General features: G+C 36.5%; 1 protein-coding gene across 1 annotated transcript in view; it reads right to left on the bottom strand.

Annotated features, from left to right (window-relative positions):
- Positions 1-711: 711 nt before the first annotated feature.
- Positions 712-16,565, bottom strand: part of LAMA2 (laminin subunit alpha 2) — a 239,010-nt gene continuing 223,156 nt past the window's right edge. Inside the window, exons 48-54 of the mRNA XM_039849938.1 lie at positions 11,353-11,465; positions 10,846-11,035; positions 8,814-8,969; positions 7,292-7,445; positions 4,635-4,765; positions 2,460-2,682; positions 712-1,080 (exon numbers count right to left, since the gene is read on the bottom strand). Of these exons, the coding sequence (XP_039705872.1) occupies positions 923-1,080; positions 2,460-2,682; positions 4,635-4,765; positions 7,292-7,445; positions 8,814-8,969; positions 10,846-11,035; positions 11,353-11,465 (1,125 nt within the window). The 3' untranslated portion in view covers positions 712-922. The remainder of the gene's footprint in view (positions 1,081-2,459; positions 2,683-4,634; positions 4,766-7,291; positions 7,446-8,813; positions 8,970-10,845; positions 11,036-11,352; positions 11,466-16,565) is intronic.

Here is a 16,565-nt window from a genome sequence, read left to right as displayed (position 1 = left end):
CGATTGAAATAGTGGGTAAAATGAGCACAAAACAGAGAAATTTTTTAGGAAATGAATTTTTTTTAGGTCAAATTACAACTCAAAAAGTCTCAATGATGTACACTTTTTAAGTTTCTGGTTTACTCTTTTCTGGGAAGTAAAAAGTTCACTTCAGCATTATTTCTCTCCACCCAAGTATAGATTGTTATATTCGCTGAAAACTTAGAGCCTGAAACCTCAATACTGCAGTATCAAATATTTGCTTAATTGTCATTCTGGAGCTTGGTTCTGGTATCTACCCAAAGCCTATAAATCATTATCAAACAAGAAAATCAAGTAATTAAGCTCTCTGGTCTGAATCTGATCTATATTCTCTACCTTCAGCATAAAAAGGTATTCACTCTTACGGCTAGTTCAACTCTCTTTTAATGAACCTGGATCAGAGAAATGATTTGTTAATGCTTTCACAAACATAGGGAGCATGGAAGCGGATTTCCTCCCAATCAAACATGCCAAGTCCACTGTTGTTTTCAGTGACCTGAAAAGTAAGCCAAAGCTGACATACATGGAAAAGGATGATAAAAGTATTATAGGAGTTAGTGGAAAAAAAAAAAAGTTGCCTTCACAAATTACATCTGGGCTCTTCTTGAGAAGACTCTAGGGCATGTTGCAAATTCAACAATTCATGGTCAGTTGCCTTTTACCCTTAAAATCACACAAAACAAGCAGTTGTTTAGAATGAAATAGTCAGTTTAATATTCATGGACTTGAGAAAGAACTTGAATTAAATTCAGTCTGAGATCTGAATTAGCACCATCTGAATACAGAAAGAATTCAATATATATGCACAAGCTAGTTTTAATAACATACACAGGTAAAATATATTTGTTTCACTTGATATACTTGTTTCGAAGAACCCTTCTTGAGGTTAAACTCATTTTTGTTATTTGGCTGGGCATGATACAGGTTGAACTCCCCTTAGTTCCAGGGCTTTGGCAAAATGAACTTCCAGTGGTTTGCCCGTGCCTTTGGTGAGCCTCAGAGACCGAATGCAGCCTCTGAACGGAATGTTGGTTGTCAGGCCAAACTGGTTGAGGCCATCTGTAAAGCGGAGCAAAGAGGGCTCAGTTTTGAAATGCAGCTGCTATGTGTAAGAGCATGTTTCAAAGTCAGCTATTGGTTTGAGATTATACCGAAAGGCTATTTTATGCAAAGTCAGTGATTTGGTTCTTAGCTTTACTGACAGTTAGACTTACAGAGAAATAATCAACTTTTTTATAATGTATTATGAAACTTAGAAACATACATTTTAAGACATCAAACAATCTGGTTGGAATGAACATTTTCAATTGTGACTTAAAATTATTACATTTAATTTAATGAAACAAAGCAATTGATCAAATACTTTACTGAATTAAGACATGGGCTTTCGGGGGTGACTTTATTCCTTTATTCCTTTATTACATCATAAAGATAAATCTCAAAGGGGTAAGTTGTTTGAAAACTCATGCAAAATCTTTCTCTTATCAGAGGAGAGACTCGCTTCTCCAGGCAGACCTACTAGGTGCTAACTAGAATCTCATTTCACAGACCGTGAGTGGAGAAATACATTATCTCCTTTATAATATCTTGGAGTTTATCCTGATTGAAGCAGAAGTAGGTCTTGTTAAAACCCACTCATTAAAACAGAAGCAGCTTTGGAAAGAGCTCTGCATTGTTCTCTATTTCTCCTGTGTCTTTTCCTCAGTCCACCACTACCGAATAGACATTCTGCTTGGGTTCTTAAGCAGAGGAGCTTTACAATAGATGAGGACAAAAGTTTTTCTTGCCAAAATGCTGAAAGACCATTCCAGGAGTCTGTGTTATTATAGTACTTATTAAGAGGCACTTGGCTTATTTCTCATCAAGTTGGGCGCTCTTGTTTATAGGTACTTTAGGTAACTCTGCGGTTTGCATGCTATTTTTAATGGGCTAGAGAGAGATTTTTGAATGCAGATTTATTGCTTGAGTTTCTTTGTAATATAAATATAAATTCTAAAATAACCTGAGGGGGAAATTAGCTACATTTAACCCAATGATTTCCAGAACTTGAGGAAATAAGTTCCATAATATTTTATGATTCCTCTGGGATATTAATTTTTAAAAAATCAGAAAGAATACCAACTCTAGCGCCGATTGCTGTTAAATGCCTCATATCTTTTATAAGCCAAATTCATTTCCTCTATCCTCCATCGCCCCACAAATGAAACTTTGGGGGGCTATCGTGAAAAGTTCAGTCTCATGTGGCTTATATAAGTAATATGCTCATTTTATACACTGGAAATTTCAGGTAAGGTGTTATTTACGAGAACAGATTTGAAAGCTGAAAAGCAAGTATACTTAAGCATACGTTCTTGGATATATGTATAGAAATATAAATGTTTTAAAAATCTTGAACCTAACAGAGAGAAGAAATTATTGCTGGGGTAGACAATGCTCACCTGGGAAACCTCCAACAAATACAGGGTCATTTGTGTCAGCTGATGTTGATGCTGGGTTTGGGCTCTGGGCTTCCACCTGGTTCCCATCCACTGTCAGCTCAATGCGGTGTTTGATCTTATTGGCCGTGACTTTATGCCACCGTCCATCGCACAGATGCCCTGGAATCCTGGCATTGTAGACAGCAGTGAATCGGCCGGCACCATTGTCCACATGAAACATAATCTAAAAAGTAGGAAATTGAACAGTCACAGATGGTTTCATTGGAAGGGTATCATGATGGTTCACATGGTAAAAATTGTCAAGTTCGTAGGAAAGATATCAGCTGGTCTAGGTTGGAATGGACATAACTGGGGCACATTAAAAAAATCTAAAAAAAATCTTGACGGAAATTAAAACAAATTTAATGGCCAGAAGTCACAAATTATGTTTCTTCTTTTTGGGCATTGTTGGGAATAATAGGCAAGATGTGTGAGTTTAGCGATAATTCTTTTAGGAAAAGTGAAATATGAGACCAGCCGAAAAAAAAAGGATCTAGTGTAAACAGGGAAAAATCCACCACAGATCTTTTCAGAGTGTGTGAGTTCTTAGTGAACCTAATAAAATTTTCTTAAAAGATGTTATTTGGAGTGATCCATTAATGTGGCTTACAAATTCATTTTGAAACATTTTTTTTTTTAATTTAAGTTTTTGATGTTTTAATTGTATGTATTTTTTTTTTCCTTTATGGATTCCATTTTATATACAGGATTGAGAGTTACATAAATTACTTTTTTGGGGGCAGGCTTCATGTCACAGGTGTCAAAGACTCTGAACCAGAAGGCCAGTTAAATTCTTAACAATGAAGAACTTAGGTTGGAAGTTCTTGTCTAAATAAGAAAAATCTGTTTTCAGTAACATAGAACAGTCCTTGAAATTTGAGATGACAGAATTCTTTTGAAGCTGATGAAGAAAAGAAACATATTGAAACATTAAAAACAGTCAATCTGGCAACACATTTGACAAGGTAAAAGAAAAGAAATAGGGGTTTTAAAAAGAAGACTAAAAGTACAAATAAATAGGTGAAAAGTTTGTAAACTATACGCTGATGTACATATTAGTTAAGATTTTCCTATGTCGGGAAGAGTTTGAAATAACAGGATTTTGCATATAAAATTAGTTTGGTGAGAAATCCACATACATTGTAAAGGAATTTGACACACTGACAAGTTGATAGTAGCTGTGGTTATAAACAGGTGATGAAATAGAGCTTATTCCTACAGGATGTAGGGAAAGTGTGTTTTGAAAATCTGGCAAAACTATCAAGTGTTGCTTATTTGTTCCCTTTTTGCCTCTGTGCTCCTGGATCTTTTTGCTTTATTGCCTTTGATGCTGGTTTGAATACTGAGAGGAGGGAGAAGGAGGCAAAGGAAAGCATATTTTAGGTCACTATGTGGTGTTTCTTCTTGGGAGGCAACAATGGCCTATGAGCAGAAATATGAACAGAGGTGCAGTATGATTCCTATTTAATAGCCAGAAAGAAAATTTGTGAAATTTTTTTGCTTTGTCTTTCTTTTGTTTTTTACCTGCTCCCTATAGTACAAAGTAAATACAAACAGATCATCCTACCTCAGGTGGCTGTTCACAGGCAGCCAGAGACTAAAGAGTGTTTAGAATTAGATTATCTATTTTAAGCAAGTTGACAAAATATATTCACATAAATTTCTTATAAATTTTCTCTTTTTTGAAATGGTATTTGGATGCTTTTAAATAAAAATTGAGAAGCCGATATGTCAGCTAGCTACCTGTTATTATAAGAGGCAAAGGATGATTTTAGACAGTATAAGACCCCTCCATTTTTCCCCCACTGGAATCAAGAGATTCATAGACTATGTATTCATTAAGAGGAGAACTACAGTGTACTTTTAGTAACACTATAAGAGCTTGAGATCTAAAACTATTTGGTCCATTATTCATCAACACAATCAGTTTACTGTAGTATTAGCACATTTAAAGTTTATACTAGTCTATAGAATAAGTGTGTTAAAAACACATATAAATTGAGGTAATTCAGAAGGATGAAAAGATTCAATCTAGCTTTCTCCTAGAAAAGAATACAGCAAAGCTTCAAAAGAGTTTCTACATATGAGCAACAATATCACAAAGAGATCAGACATATTTAGACAGCTGACGCTCACCTTTTCGTCAATCATTTCAATACCGAGTCCATCCATTTTTTGGCTGCTGATTCCCAGAAGAACTCCAGTGGCTCTAGTTGTGCGGAATTCAAATTCTACAAGAAGGTCCAATCCCACTTTGAACCCACCAACTGTAATATGAAGATTAAAAAAAAGTAGATGAGAGTTTAGAGATTATTAATTCAAATTTTTATGAAGTAATGGTTTTACTAGATTTCAATTTAGAAGTTAGTCAATTATAATAACTAAGTTACAGACTTTCTTATGGCCTACACTTCCATTATTATATTATATGACACACTTTATAATTATTGCTTATTTTCTTGGCTGCCTTCCCTCCTAGAATGTAAGTTCTGTGAGGGCAATGACTTTGTCTATATTGCTGACCATCTCATGCCTATCAAAATATCTGGCACATAGTGGAGGTTTAATACATATCTGTTGAATAAAGGAATGAATGAACACACTCTGAGACTGACTCAAAGAATTGCACATCCAGGTATGATTATGTTAGAAGTCTTGCTGTTGGATTACGTCAAGCATTTCAGTGATTATTCATAAAATTTTAATGGGCCACTTTATGCTAGCACAATGATCCGAAAGGGCTCAAAAGATCCCAAATATTTTATTAATAAGGAAAGAAATTTCAAGTACAAATTCTCATTTCAAATGTCAATTCTGGGACGTAAATAGACTTTATTTCATCCAGTTAAGTCTTTCTCTATAATTTTCCATATTTGATCCATTGGTTTATTTAATCTTTTAGCAAGTATTTAAGACATGCCTCGTAGAAACAAAATAATTCATTAAGAACAGACTAGACCATATCATCTGCATGGAATATTAGAGAAGAACTCATGGAAAGTTTCTCCATGTTTTCTATTTTAGGCAAGAAATAAATGTGCGTAACTACAACTGTATTCGATGAAGAATGGCACCTGTTATGCAAAAGACTTTTTATGCTAAGAACCTTGATGGGTTTGGATGGGCTAAGGCGGGTTTAGAGCATATTTTAAGAGTAAATGTTAGAAAAAGCTGAGAAGACTTTGTTTCTGTTTCTTAAAGGGAACAATAAGAATAAGAGAGGAACAACAACCACTCAGCTGAGGACGAAAGTAGTAAGGACGACATTAAAACCACAGTAATTGGGTGGCTGGAAAGCTTTTAAGGACAAAAGTGTCAAAGGTTTAAATTGAAGTTGTATGTCTTCCAGTGGCATAACCTCCTCTGACCATCCAAGTCTTAAACAGATTATATTACACTGTGTGTTGAGGGAATGTCAGGAATTATTGAAAACTGGGAAAGTGGCTGTTTCTGGACCAGTTTGATCTACAACCAGAAGAGCCTGGTAGGATGACAAGTCAGTTTAACAGCAGAAACCAAAGCTGAAGCTTGCTGTCAAATTTGACAAAGAGAATGCTAGCCATCTCTGAATTTGCAGAAATCTTAGGGAAGGCTTTGGACTTTCATAGCACATAAAATTTGGGGTTCACCTCAATCCCCAATGTTGCAATATTTAACATATCCTGTGTTTTCCTGTTTCCGCTTCTGCATATGTGAACTTTCCACCTATGCTCTTTGCTAGAAAGCCCTGCTCTTCTATCTCTGACAACGTAGGCATATGAGTGTTCGACATATCTTTTAAATTCTCATTCAAATGTCAATTTCTCCATAAAACCTTTCCCGATTTCCTCAACCAAAATTAATCTTTTTTCTAAATATTCACAGAACTTTGCTCTCATGTCTTATAGTTTTTATTCATTTTTACTGGCTTTCTTGTGATTTCTGAGCATACAGAATCTTACCTATTGATATTCTATTTTTTAATAAGTAAAATCCAAAACTTTGAAGTTTATTCAGAATTCTGTTGAATCCCTAAGGTATATCCCTATATATCTTAGGGATAGTATATTTTTGAAGGAAGAAACAGCATCTTGTTTACTTTTGTTGCTTATAATGACATCTACATATTATGTACCCATTAATTATTTTTCTAACAGATACCTGTGTCTATGGTAACCATGGGACTGGAAACTCTATCTAAAAGTATGTTAATGTCAGTTTTTTTGTTATTATATAGAAGTTATTTCATATATTTTTTTCCTAAATTATATACTTAATATCCTATCAGTGATCCTACACTGGAAATGTTCATTGGAAAGGCAGATTCTTAAAGAAAGTCAGGAAAAGGTGTCAGTCATCATTACCATGACCAAGAAATGGGCACCAGTGTGTGTGCATTGTGTGTGTGAGGGGGAGATCAAGCAATGGAGCCTTGTAAGGAATCGAAGAGAGAAATAAAGAAAAACGTTATCTCATCTGCAGAAAGGAAGACGGGGAAAAATGGAGAATAGATAAATTCTGTAGTATAAACATATGAACCTTCTATAGAATTACATTTATTTTGCTGTTATTGATTTCCAGGGAAGGAGGTTAAATAAACTCTCCAAATAGTCTTTTACTTTATTTCTTCTATTAGATCTTGTCAGAATCAGATACATTAATCTTTAAGAGGCATTTTAAAAATTACTTCTGTATATTTTTATTTCTGGTTTAAATAAAAGATACTAGTTTAGGATCCCAGGGACTTTCATTTTTCCACACAAGCAAGTTGTACCTAGTTAATATTCAACAGGAAGGAAATGGAAGTGCCTCACCTGCTTTGGCAAAACCTGTTCCATCAAAATATGTTCCTTTCTGAGCAGTTGCAAAACATGTCCCAACATGGAAGCTGGAGGTTGGCTGTTCAAGATCGACAGAGGCCTCTGCCATCTGAAGGTTCCTGATACAGCCATCAATGCTGTAGGTCACCTATGATTCCGGTCAGAAGACACACATATCAAGTTTTAGCAGAACTTTGCCTTTATGTGGAGTGCAGTCATCTGTAGGGTGCTCTAAGCTCGTAATCATTGGCAATTTGTGTTAAAATATCCCCAAACTGCTTGGATCTGCATGATTACCCCAGGCTTCACAGCCTGGGTGCCAAGAATCCTGTGTTGTGCTTCTTGATTAGGATGTATTTAGCCTGGAATATGATTGTTCTGATATTTGAAATATGGTCCAGAGTTGTGAATGCATATGGATATCATAACTTTTAATTAGTCTCTTATGTTTCTATTCATAGTTTTTTTTAACCTTACTATATACACATTTTGTTATAATCTATGTTCCAGTTTTATTTGAAAAGATAATTAGGTTTGGTTCAGTGTTTCTACCTTATGAAAATCTAATGAAAGCAGTGGACCTTTTGCTAAGAAAATGCACATACACATAAAATTTGAAAGTTTGCATGAAACATTCAAAGTTTAGGAACTATCAAAATAAATCGATCACACTCTGCTCCATTATATTTCATCCGGTTTTAGGAGTGAAAGTTAATCACTTTGCCTCTCTCAATTTAGAGACTCTCATTTTGATAGGCCTAGGTAACCTATCCAATATCTATGAAAGGAAAGTAATACTAATCATTCATAAGAGGAACCAAATGCTGAGAATTACAGCTATGATTAACAATTGTCTTTCATGAAGAATAACTCTATATTATCATGTGTTCTGATTTGAGTATAGAAATATGTCACACTTGTATGTAGTGTGTTCTCTAAAAATACAAATCCTGTGCTTCTTAAAATGCTTTGAAAGCAAACCAGGGCACGTGGTCTGACAAAGAATTATTTTGTGCATATTCATTTACAAAATTGTTAAGACATCTCTCAATATTTGCCAAATCTCTGGTTCTGAAACAATACTATCAAAACCATTATTATCATCTTCCTTGTTTTCCAGTGCTTTCTATATGCTTGCTACTCTTCCAAGCATGTTAAATATATTACCTCATTTAATCTTTACAGCAACTTTGCTTGTTTGGTATTGTTATTACCCTATTTTACAAAATAGGGAACTTTGTCAAAGAAAGATTAGGCAACTTGCTTAAGATCACACAGAAAGTCAATAATTAAGTAGGTATTCAAACCAAGGGTGTCTGGCTGAAGTGTCCATACTCTGTTCTATGATATTGCTTCTCTTAGTCAAATCTGTCTAGAAAAATCATCTGTCACTTCTCAGAAAAGATGATTTTCTATCCAATTATAAGTGATCATAGGTCAATGCAACTTAATAATTCAAAATACCCATATGACTCAGCCAGTTATTTAGACCTCCAAAATCAAATTAGAAACTTACTGGACCAATTCTTCGGGTGGTGTAGTTGATGGGCAGTCCACCAACATACAACATTCCTACAACATCCAGGATGTCAGCTTTCTTGGGACTGATGGTTCTGTTGGAGGCACCATCTACATAAAGAATTCCTTCTTGCTTAATTCGCATAATCTTAATCTACAAAAAGAAGAATACCAATCATGGATAAATTTTAAATATGCAGAATATAAGGCATAAGAACTTTTAGGATATTCCTTAGGAAAAGCAAAATAACTTCTTGAGTGCCTAGTATATGCTAAGCCCATAATATAAGTGAAATTAAACAGATTTTACAGAATACTCAAATTCTGTTTTTTTCCATTACTGCCATCTCTAAAAGAGTACAAACTCTTCCTGGGTGAGTTTTAGATTGAAGACTCTTCTACAGATTGCCAAGTGAGCATGTTTTAAAGAATTGAGAGCCCCATCATGATTAAGTGGGCTGCAAAATTCGCATCCATTTTTAAAAGTGCATTAGTTTGATTGAGCAAAGTCTGGTCTCCCCAACACGATTTCAGATATGGTACATCCCTCTCCCTAACAGGCACTTCTCATGGAGAGTTGAAGGAAGGGCAGCACATCAGGGCTGCTCTGCTGTTTCTGCAGCAGCTGATTAGCACAAAGTCAGGGAGGAAGATGGAAAGCTGACTGATGCTGAAATTGCAGCAGTGGAGTGAATTATCTTCTGGGATTGAAATGAGGGGTGCGAAGACTGGCTTGAGTGTAAAAACTTCGAGTCTAAATTTAGGAAAAGGAGTGTGTAACCCTGTGAAATGCTGGAGTGTAATGATGGCTTTAAAATGAATCTACATCAGGATTAGAATAATTTAAGACTTTTTTTTTTTCACTTATTTATTTTGGTTTGGGAACTAATTTTTATAAACCTTCAAAAATAAAATCCTTCCTTAATTTGGCTGCTTATAGTATTTAAACTTACTTTCTTAATCCTAGACTCACTGCGGCCCAACAATATCTTCTTCTCAAGTGTCATATTTATTATTCTATTAGCCAGAAATGAGAATAAACCTTAATGAGAACACCTTTATAAAGATCAGTGCAAATATGAAGATTCCATTTTTTATTTCCAAAATAAATTGGTTGACACTGAATTTTTATTATATATTTTTAGGTTCTTTGGCTTTCTATATAATGTCCTAATCACATAAAATGTTAAATGGGCATTTAACAAATCCAAGTGTATTAATATATAAAATACAACATCTAATAATATCATACTCTAAAAATTAAACATTTTATTGGTCTACCTAGGGAAGCTTTACTTAATAGGCTATCACAGGTGCAGAAACAAACTCCGAGTTTTCATTTTAATCAGGCAGTATATTATCTACTTGCAGTCATGCCAAAGAGGACAGTAAACTGGCAAATGAGCCTTCTGTGCCCATAAAAGTACCATTTTCTGGGTGTAAGGCCAACATTTTAAAAGTTGTTCCAAGTGACTATTGGTGAAAATGACACTCTAGAGCCCCTCAAACATGATACAAAAGATTCCCAGACTTGGTTTTCACAGACCAGTATGGAGTGGAATGGGAGGGTAAGACTTAAGGCCCATCTGAGCATTGCCGGGTTTTAAGTTTGTCAAATATAGTTTCATAAAAAAGAGGCCATTGCAGCACCATAATAGTAGCAAACTATAATCTTAGAATAAATATTCTTTTAAAATGAATTCATAGAGTTTTATGATTAACACTTCATCTTCAACTACCTGGACCTCATTTGTGGACAGATGTTTGAGAAGCTGTATAGCAATAATGGAATCTCACAGTACCACGTTGAAGCATGTAAGTAGTCAAATACAAACCTACCCAGGTCTGATCACATTTCCAAGATTGGCAGTTGTATATGGTACTCGTTTTATTTTTAGCCTTGGCCACATTTCCAATAGCACCAGGTCAGTGTCTGCTTTGGCAAAATAGTACTGGCACCAGGGGAATGCGGATGGCTGCCACCAAGTACCCATCGTATAGAGCACTGCCAACATCCTAGGGACTATTACCTGATGCCACTGGCCATCATTGATTTTGGTGGGGATCATGGTGTTGGTGTCACCACTTCCCAAGTCATAACTGAAGTAGGGAAATCCATTTTTCAGCTGAACTGTAGCAAAATCAGCATGATTGATCCGAGCCATGTAGAAAAGCAGGCCCGATTCAGCTTCAGTTCGCACGTCAAATTCTATTGTGAGGCTGTGAAATAAAAGCATGCGAAGTAAAACAGAAGAATAAGAGCATTCTCATTTTCAGACAGAATGACCTCTGATCATGGGTGAATTTTCAGAAGGGACAGTTAAATCTTTCTCAAGATGATGACTTTCCAGGTCTGCTGATCTCCCACACTGGGATCCTCTGGCACAGACAAATGACTCTATTCTTTATGGTACTCAGTGAGTTAAAAAAAAGCTCGGCTTATTTATTAATAAATGTAGTTGATTAAACTTGAATAAATGCAAATGCTGGTACTTCTATTTGTCAGTTCTTGACTAATAGCTCAGAATAATACATACCGGTTTTTAACTTTGGTGTCATCAAATGCAATTGCAATGTGACTGTTTTTTGAGAGCCCAAACTGCTTGCTCCCTATCAAAAAAGCAGGTTCTGATTCTGCAGCACAAGGACCCTGTAAAACACCAAGGAGAGAAAGAAAGATTACGGGCTCCATTGTTTAAAAACACGATGCTGCTGTCTAATTGTTTCTTATATTTTAGTTTAATGTACTCACATAATCTTAAATTCCTTAAGAATAAAATCTTTCTCTTATTCATATCTATATTCTACCATGTAGTAGGTACTTACTATTATATGTTCATGTCAGTGAATCGGTTTTCTTATATTGTGCCCCTGAATTGCCAAATGAATGTGCTCAAAATATTCATTGAGTAATTTATGTTTTCATTATCCTTCAAGAAAAAATATTTTTTTAAGTTTCTGACAAAACTAGAATTTTCTTTTCACTTTTACTTCACGTATGAAGAGTTTTATTCTTAGAAGATCGAACAGGGAAAATGACAAGCTATCCACTGGGTTATAAGGGTAAAAAAATGTGTTCCTTCTTGCCCTCCCCATTTCTATCTCCCAGCATATAACTATTTCTTGAAAATTATCAGTCTACTGGAAGTTTTCCATGAATTTAGACTTTCAAGATGGTGTATCTAAACTTGCAAGTCAGCCCATTCAGGTCCTTAGACAGTTGCTAGGCAACCCAGCACATTTTAAAAAATGTAACTCACAATACACCATTTTAACTGCCACTGTTCAAAGAACAACTTCCCGGGGTGCTTATGAGGGAGAGCTTGGAGCAGGGTTAGCTTCAGAGGCTTGCTACCTGTGTAGTCTCTGGGGTTAAGGCTCTGATGTCACCGTCTTGAAAATCTTAATAATTTTTGAACAAGAGGCCCTGCATTTTCATTTTGCTCAGGGCCCTGCAAATTATATAGCAAGTCTTGGCTGCTTTGGCTACTGTAACCCTCAGCTCAATAGATAATCAAAGCTCCTCAAATTACCAAGCCACAATTCCTTTCTCAATTCTCTATTTTCACAAAATAGCTCAATGTACAAGCTGCTTAGAGAAAGTCTTAGAACGTGCAGTACATGAGAAAATAAATAACCTGCAACACATCTGTTTTTAAGATCTGCACTTAATGGCTCTAGATGGGCCACTGCTCCAGTAAGTGCTGACTCTGCACAGGTTCTCAAACAGCCCAAGGCAGCCTTTTGATGCAAAATGTTCTCTCCAAACAGTGTACCTCAGAGATGACTCATCAGCACATAGGAAATTTTTACTTGATGAGGAAAAGCCTTGCTCTCTTTTCTCTTGAACTTAGTCAAATGGAGCACTCTGCCACAGCAGGTAAAAGGCTTTAAGTGTTTTGAAAGGCTGTAAAATTGGTCTTCATGGAAGTAGTACTTCTCTCTTGCTTTCCAGGAGATGGTCAGTTACAAAGAGCAGACTGTTGCTGAAATTCACACAGATATGCAAAAACCCAGTGGGTAGAAGAGAAGAATGCTATTTATTCACACAGCTGAATGGCCCCTCTTGGAATCAACATGTGGCACCTTTGTTATTACGCTGGCTACAAAAAAAAAACCCGTTTGTTTCTGCACCTTTGGTAGCTTAATATCTCAGCCTTCAATGATGCTATTAATAGAATTGGGACCATTTTTCAACCTCTGATGATGTTTTCTGTACAGAGGACCATCGCAACAAACATTAAGTAGCCTGCAGTCCTCCTCAGAAATCTCTAAGAGAATCCTACTTGCTGTGAGTCCATCAGGGGCAGAATTTGGCTAAAACATCTCTAAACACTCAGCTCTGAAAACTGAGGGATTGAAAAGGTCAATGGATACTGATGAATTAAGGAACAATAATGTGTAACCTAAAAGAAAACCATCAGCATGTTATTTCCCCATTGTTACCACTGTGGTCACTTATCTAGTTACTACATAAATAACTTTCCTAATGTAAGTTTTTAAACTACCAAAGTGGCACTTGTAAAGATTAGATATTATATTGGTAGCTGATGTTTGTTGTGGAGAGCTTTTGTCTTTATATGTGTGGGTATTGTGACTTGAACTCCATGATAACCTTGCCTACTGATAGACTGGACAGGTATTTCCAACACTGGTGCTGAGCTAAGCAGCAGTTCTCTGTCACACACTGTCAGATCTTCTAGATGAAAAAGGCCCTGCTTACATAATTTTAGGAAATCCTTTGACCAGAAAAGGACAAGGACTTTGTACATGACACCTGAAATTTAGAAAGAAGCGTGCCTCCAGGGAGATCTTGGGAAGCAGGCAGAAACAGTAGCTAATAAAGCAATATTCTCAGATTGGCCAATGTTATAGAAGAGAGTGACATCACAAACAGACCACCCTACCAGGTAACCTCAAAGTATAAAGCTGTTATGCTAAATTCATTGTTCCTTAAGGACATCCAGATTGATGTTTACTATCGATTTGCTACAGAATGGATATTATGGATGTTGCTTTAATAACACTTCTATCACTTGCCTTTATAAAATTGGCAGTTGGAAGAGGACTGAGAAGTGACAGTGTTAGAAGGTTTATAGGATCTATTTTAGGATTTAAAAGGGAAGAAAATTCTCCAACCTCTAATCTGGTAATGTTTTTGGTGCAAGTCTAGATTTCTCCTCTCACTTGGCTAAAGGGAGATGGGACCGGACGTCTGCTTTGTATCACTTCCCCCTTGGGTAAATCGGAAACCAGGGACGGCATGTTCCTTGTGGTTTGCCTGCTGTGCCGCCCTTTCCTCCTCCCTTAGGCCCTTGGGGGCGGGGTTGGAGTAGGGGGTGAGGGGTACTGCTGCTCACTCTACCTCTCAAGAGTCTTTTTTTCCCTCTAAAATTTTAAAGGGGATCATGTGAGATGGACAGAAAGTGTCTCACAGTTTGCAGAAGAATTAAATTATCTTGTCATTAAAGAAAATTTCAACCCTGCTTCCCACAGAAATCTAGGCTAAGAAAGAGGGGCAGGAAGAAGGGTCATCTAATTTTAAGGAACTTTAAAGATGAATCTTCCTCCTCTAAGCTAATGTGAGCTTGAGGGGAGGCATCATCCTCACGGACGTGATGCTCTACCTACATTATTTTGAAACACTGATCTCTGAAATGTGTTAAAGCAACAATAATAATAATTTTTAAAAAGTCTCAGTAGAGGCTCATCAATCTCAACATGTTACAACCCTGCCACCTTGTGGGGACTCTTTAAAGTACAAGTATATAAGGGGGAAAATGTGATATGAAACTGGACACTGCGCTTGCTTCCCATTTGTCTCTGCTTGCTAGTGACAAGTTATGCGCAGACAGGACTGGGTGGGTAGTCTAAACGTGGTGGTGCCCCTGTTGGTTTGAGCAGTGGCCTGGTTGGAGAGGATCCTGGAGGAAGCCATGCTTCCCAAAGCCGTGTTTAGGCAAGTGGATAGTGCAGGCGATTAGCAACAGAGCGAACTTTTTCACCCTCACACTGTCACTCATTTAATTTCAGGTCAGAATAAAGCAGTGGCTATTTCCAACTGCTGGTTGTTGGCTGACACTTGGAAATGAGTTATTGGCTTCGGGATAGCATATGACTGGTGAATAAGCCTTCCTTGGATTTAGATTGGTACAGAGTCGAGATTTACATTGCATTTTATCACAACTGGCATCTTTGCTCTTGAAAGCACCGCATGACAAATGATCATAAAAATTGCATCATTTTCTTCTTTTATAAGTCAATAACCTCCGTAACAAATGTGGGCTAAAATCACATTTGAGAAGTTGGGTGTCTATGATGCTCTTCTGTATGGATAAATGCTAAGTGGAAGATACTTTTTGCAGCACTGACTTTAATATTCTGAAATATAAAATCCCTACTCAAGCTGTTTATTGGGAAACTGAATTATGTTAACTTCCTGCATGTGCTCTTTTGGTAAGTGTTGGGCATTTGCAGTAACATTTACACATGAATGCCTGAATAAAGATTGTTTGCAGGACAGAAAATGTGGGTTTCCCCTTTAAATACCTATCAGTATCCCATCGATTTACCCTTCATCCTGGACTGTACTTAGCTTTTAGGCATAGCATTAAAGCTGCTGGAGAAATAGTTTTCTTTTGGTCCATTCTCTCTTTCTTCTCTGCTCACTTCTTTCCTCCAACTCCCCAAAAGCCCTTAACAGCACAAGGACCTTTTATGGCTACTTGCATTGCTCTTCTTGGAGTTCATATTTTAAACTTTGAGGCTCTAAGTTCAGCTTTCTAATAAAATTCAAGTTTAAAAATGCAGTTTGCTTCTTGTATACGAATCCACCCAGGCTGATTAGAAAGACTTGGTATAAACACTGCATACACTTCCAGAGAATTCGTTACATCTTAACAAATATCTGTAATGCCAGAAGTCCAGACTCTTATTTACTCTGACCTTTTACCATCCTCCATGAGAAACATCGACAAAAACAATAATTTGAAAATGCATCATTCAGCTCTAAATGGGCTAAAGAATTAGAGAGAAATATAAAGAGAAGATGCTACCACACTATCAAATGAGATAATATGTATAAAATGCTCTCTGACCTATGATGTTCTGACATGCATTAATTGTAGGATTGACATAATCCATTTCACAGGGCAGGGATTTCTCAAGATACTCTTAAATTGCCCTGGAGTATAGTAATCGTCCTCATGTCGCAAGTTGATGGTGGGAGGGGTGTGATGGTGAAAAGAAAAAAATGAAGAGTCCGGAGAACAGGAGATCATTCCTGTCAAATGTGCCAAAACAAATAGGGAACTCATACACAGGCAGTTCCCACTTCAGGAACTAACTTGTAAGTCTTAATTCTTCAATAAATGCTTCTGCTTAAAAAAATGTTTCCCCTACTTAACCTAATGCCGTAAGTATGTTATCATTATTTTATATTGTTTCAATGGAAAGATTTTAAGTATAGAGTGTGGTGACATATTAAAATTTGCAATTGAAGAATCTGTTTCCACACACTTCTAGGTACCATTCACCATTTTGTTTGTTTAGATGGAGTTTAGTGGTATCTCCTGCCATACTTCCAATTTTCAATCTGTGGGTTCTGTTTGCTGCCCACACTCAGCACTTATCTTGACTGACCTCCACACATATTTGCTTATAGTGTGATTTATGTTAACATCTATCTGCTTTCTCAGATCTCTCTCTCTCTCTCTCTCTTTTCCCTCTCCCTCTCTTGGTAGCATTGATG

The sequence above is a fragment of the Pteropus medius genome, unplaced genomic scaffold (assembly GCF_902729225.1).
Source record: "Pteropus medius unplaced genomic scaffold, Ma_sr-lr_union100, whole genome shotgun sequence".
NCBI lineage: Eukaryota > Metazoa > Chordata > Mammalia > Chiroptera > Pteropodidae > Pteropus > Pteropus medius.
The sequence above is the reverse complement of the archived record's forward strand: the minus strand, read 5'-3'. Positions and strand labels throughout refer to the sequence as shown.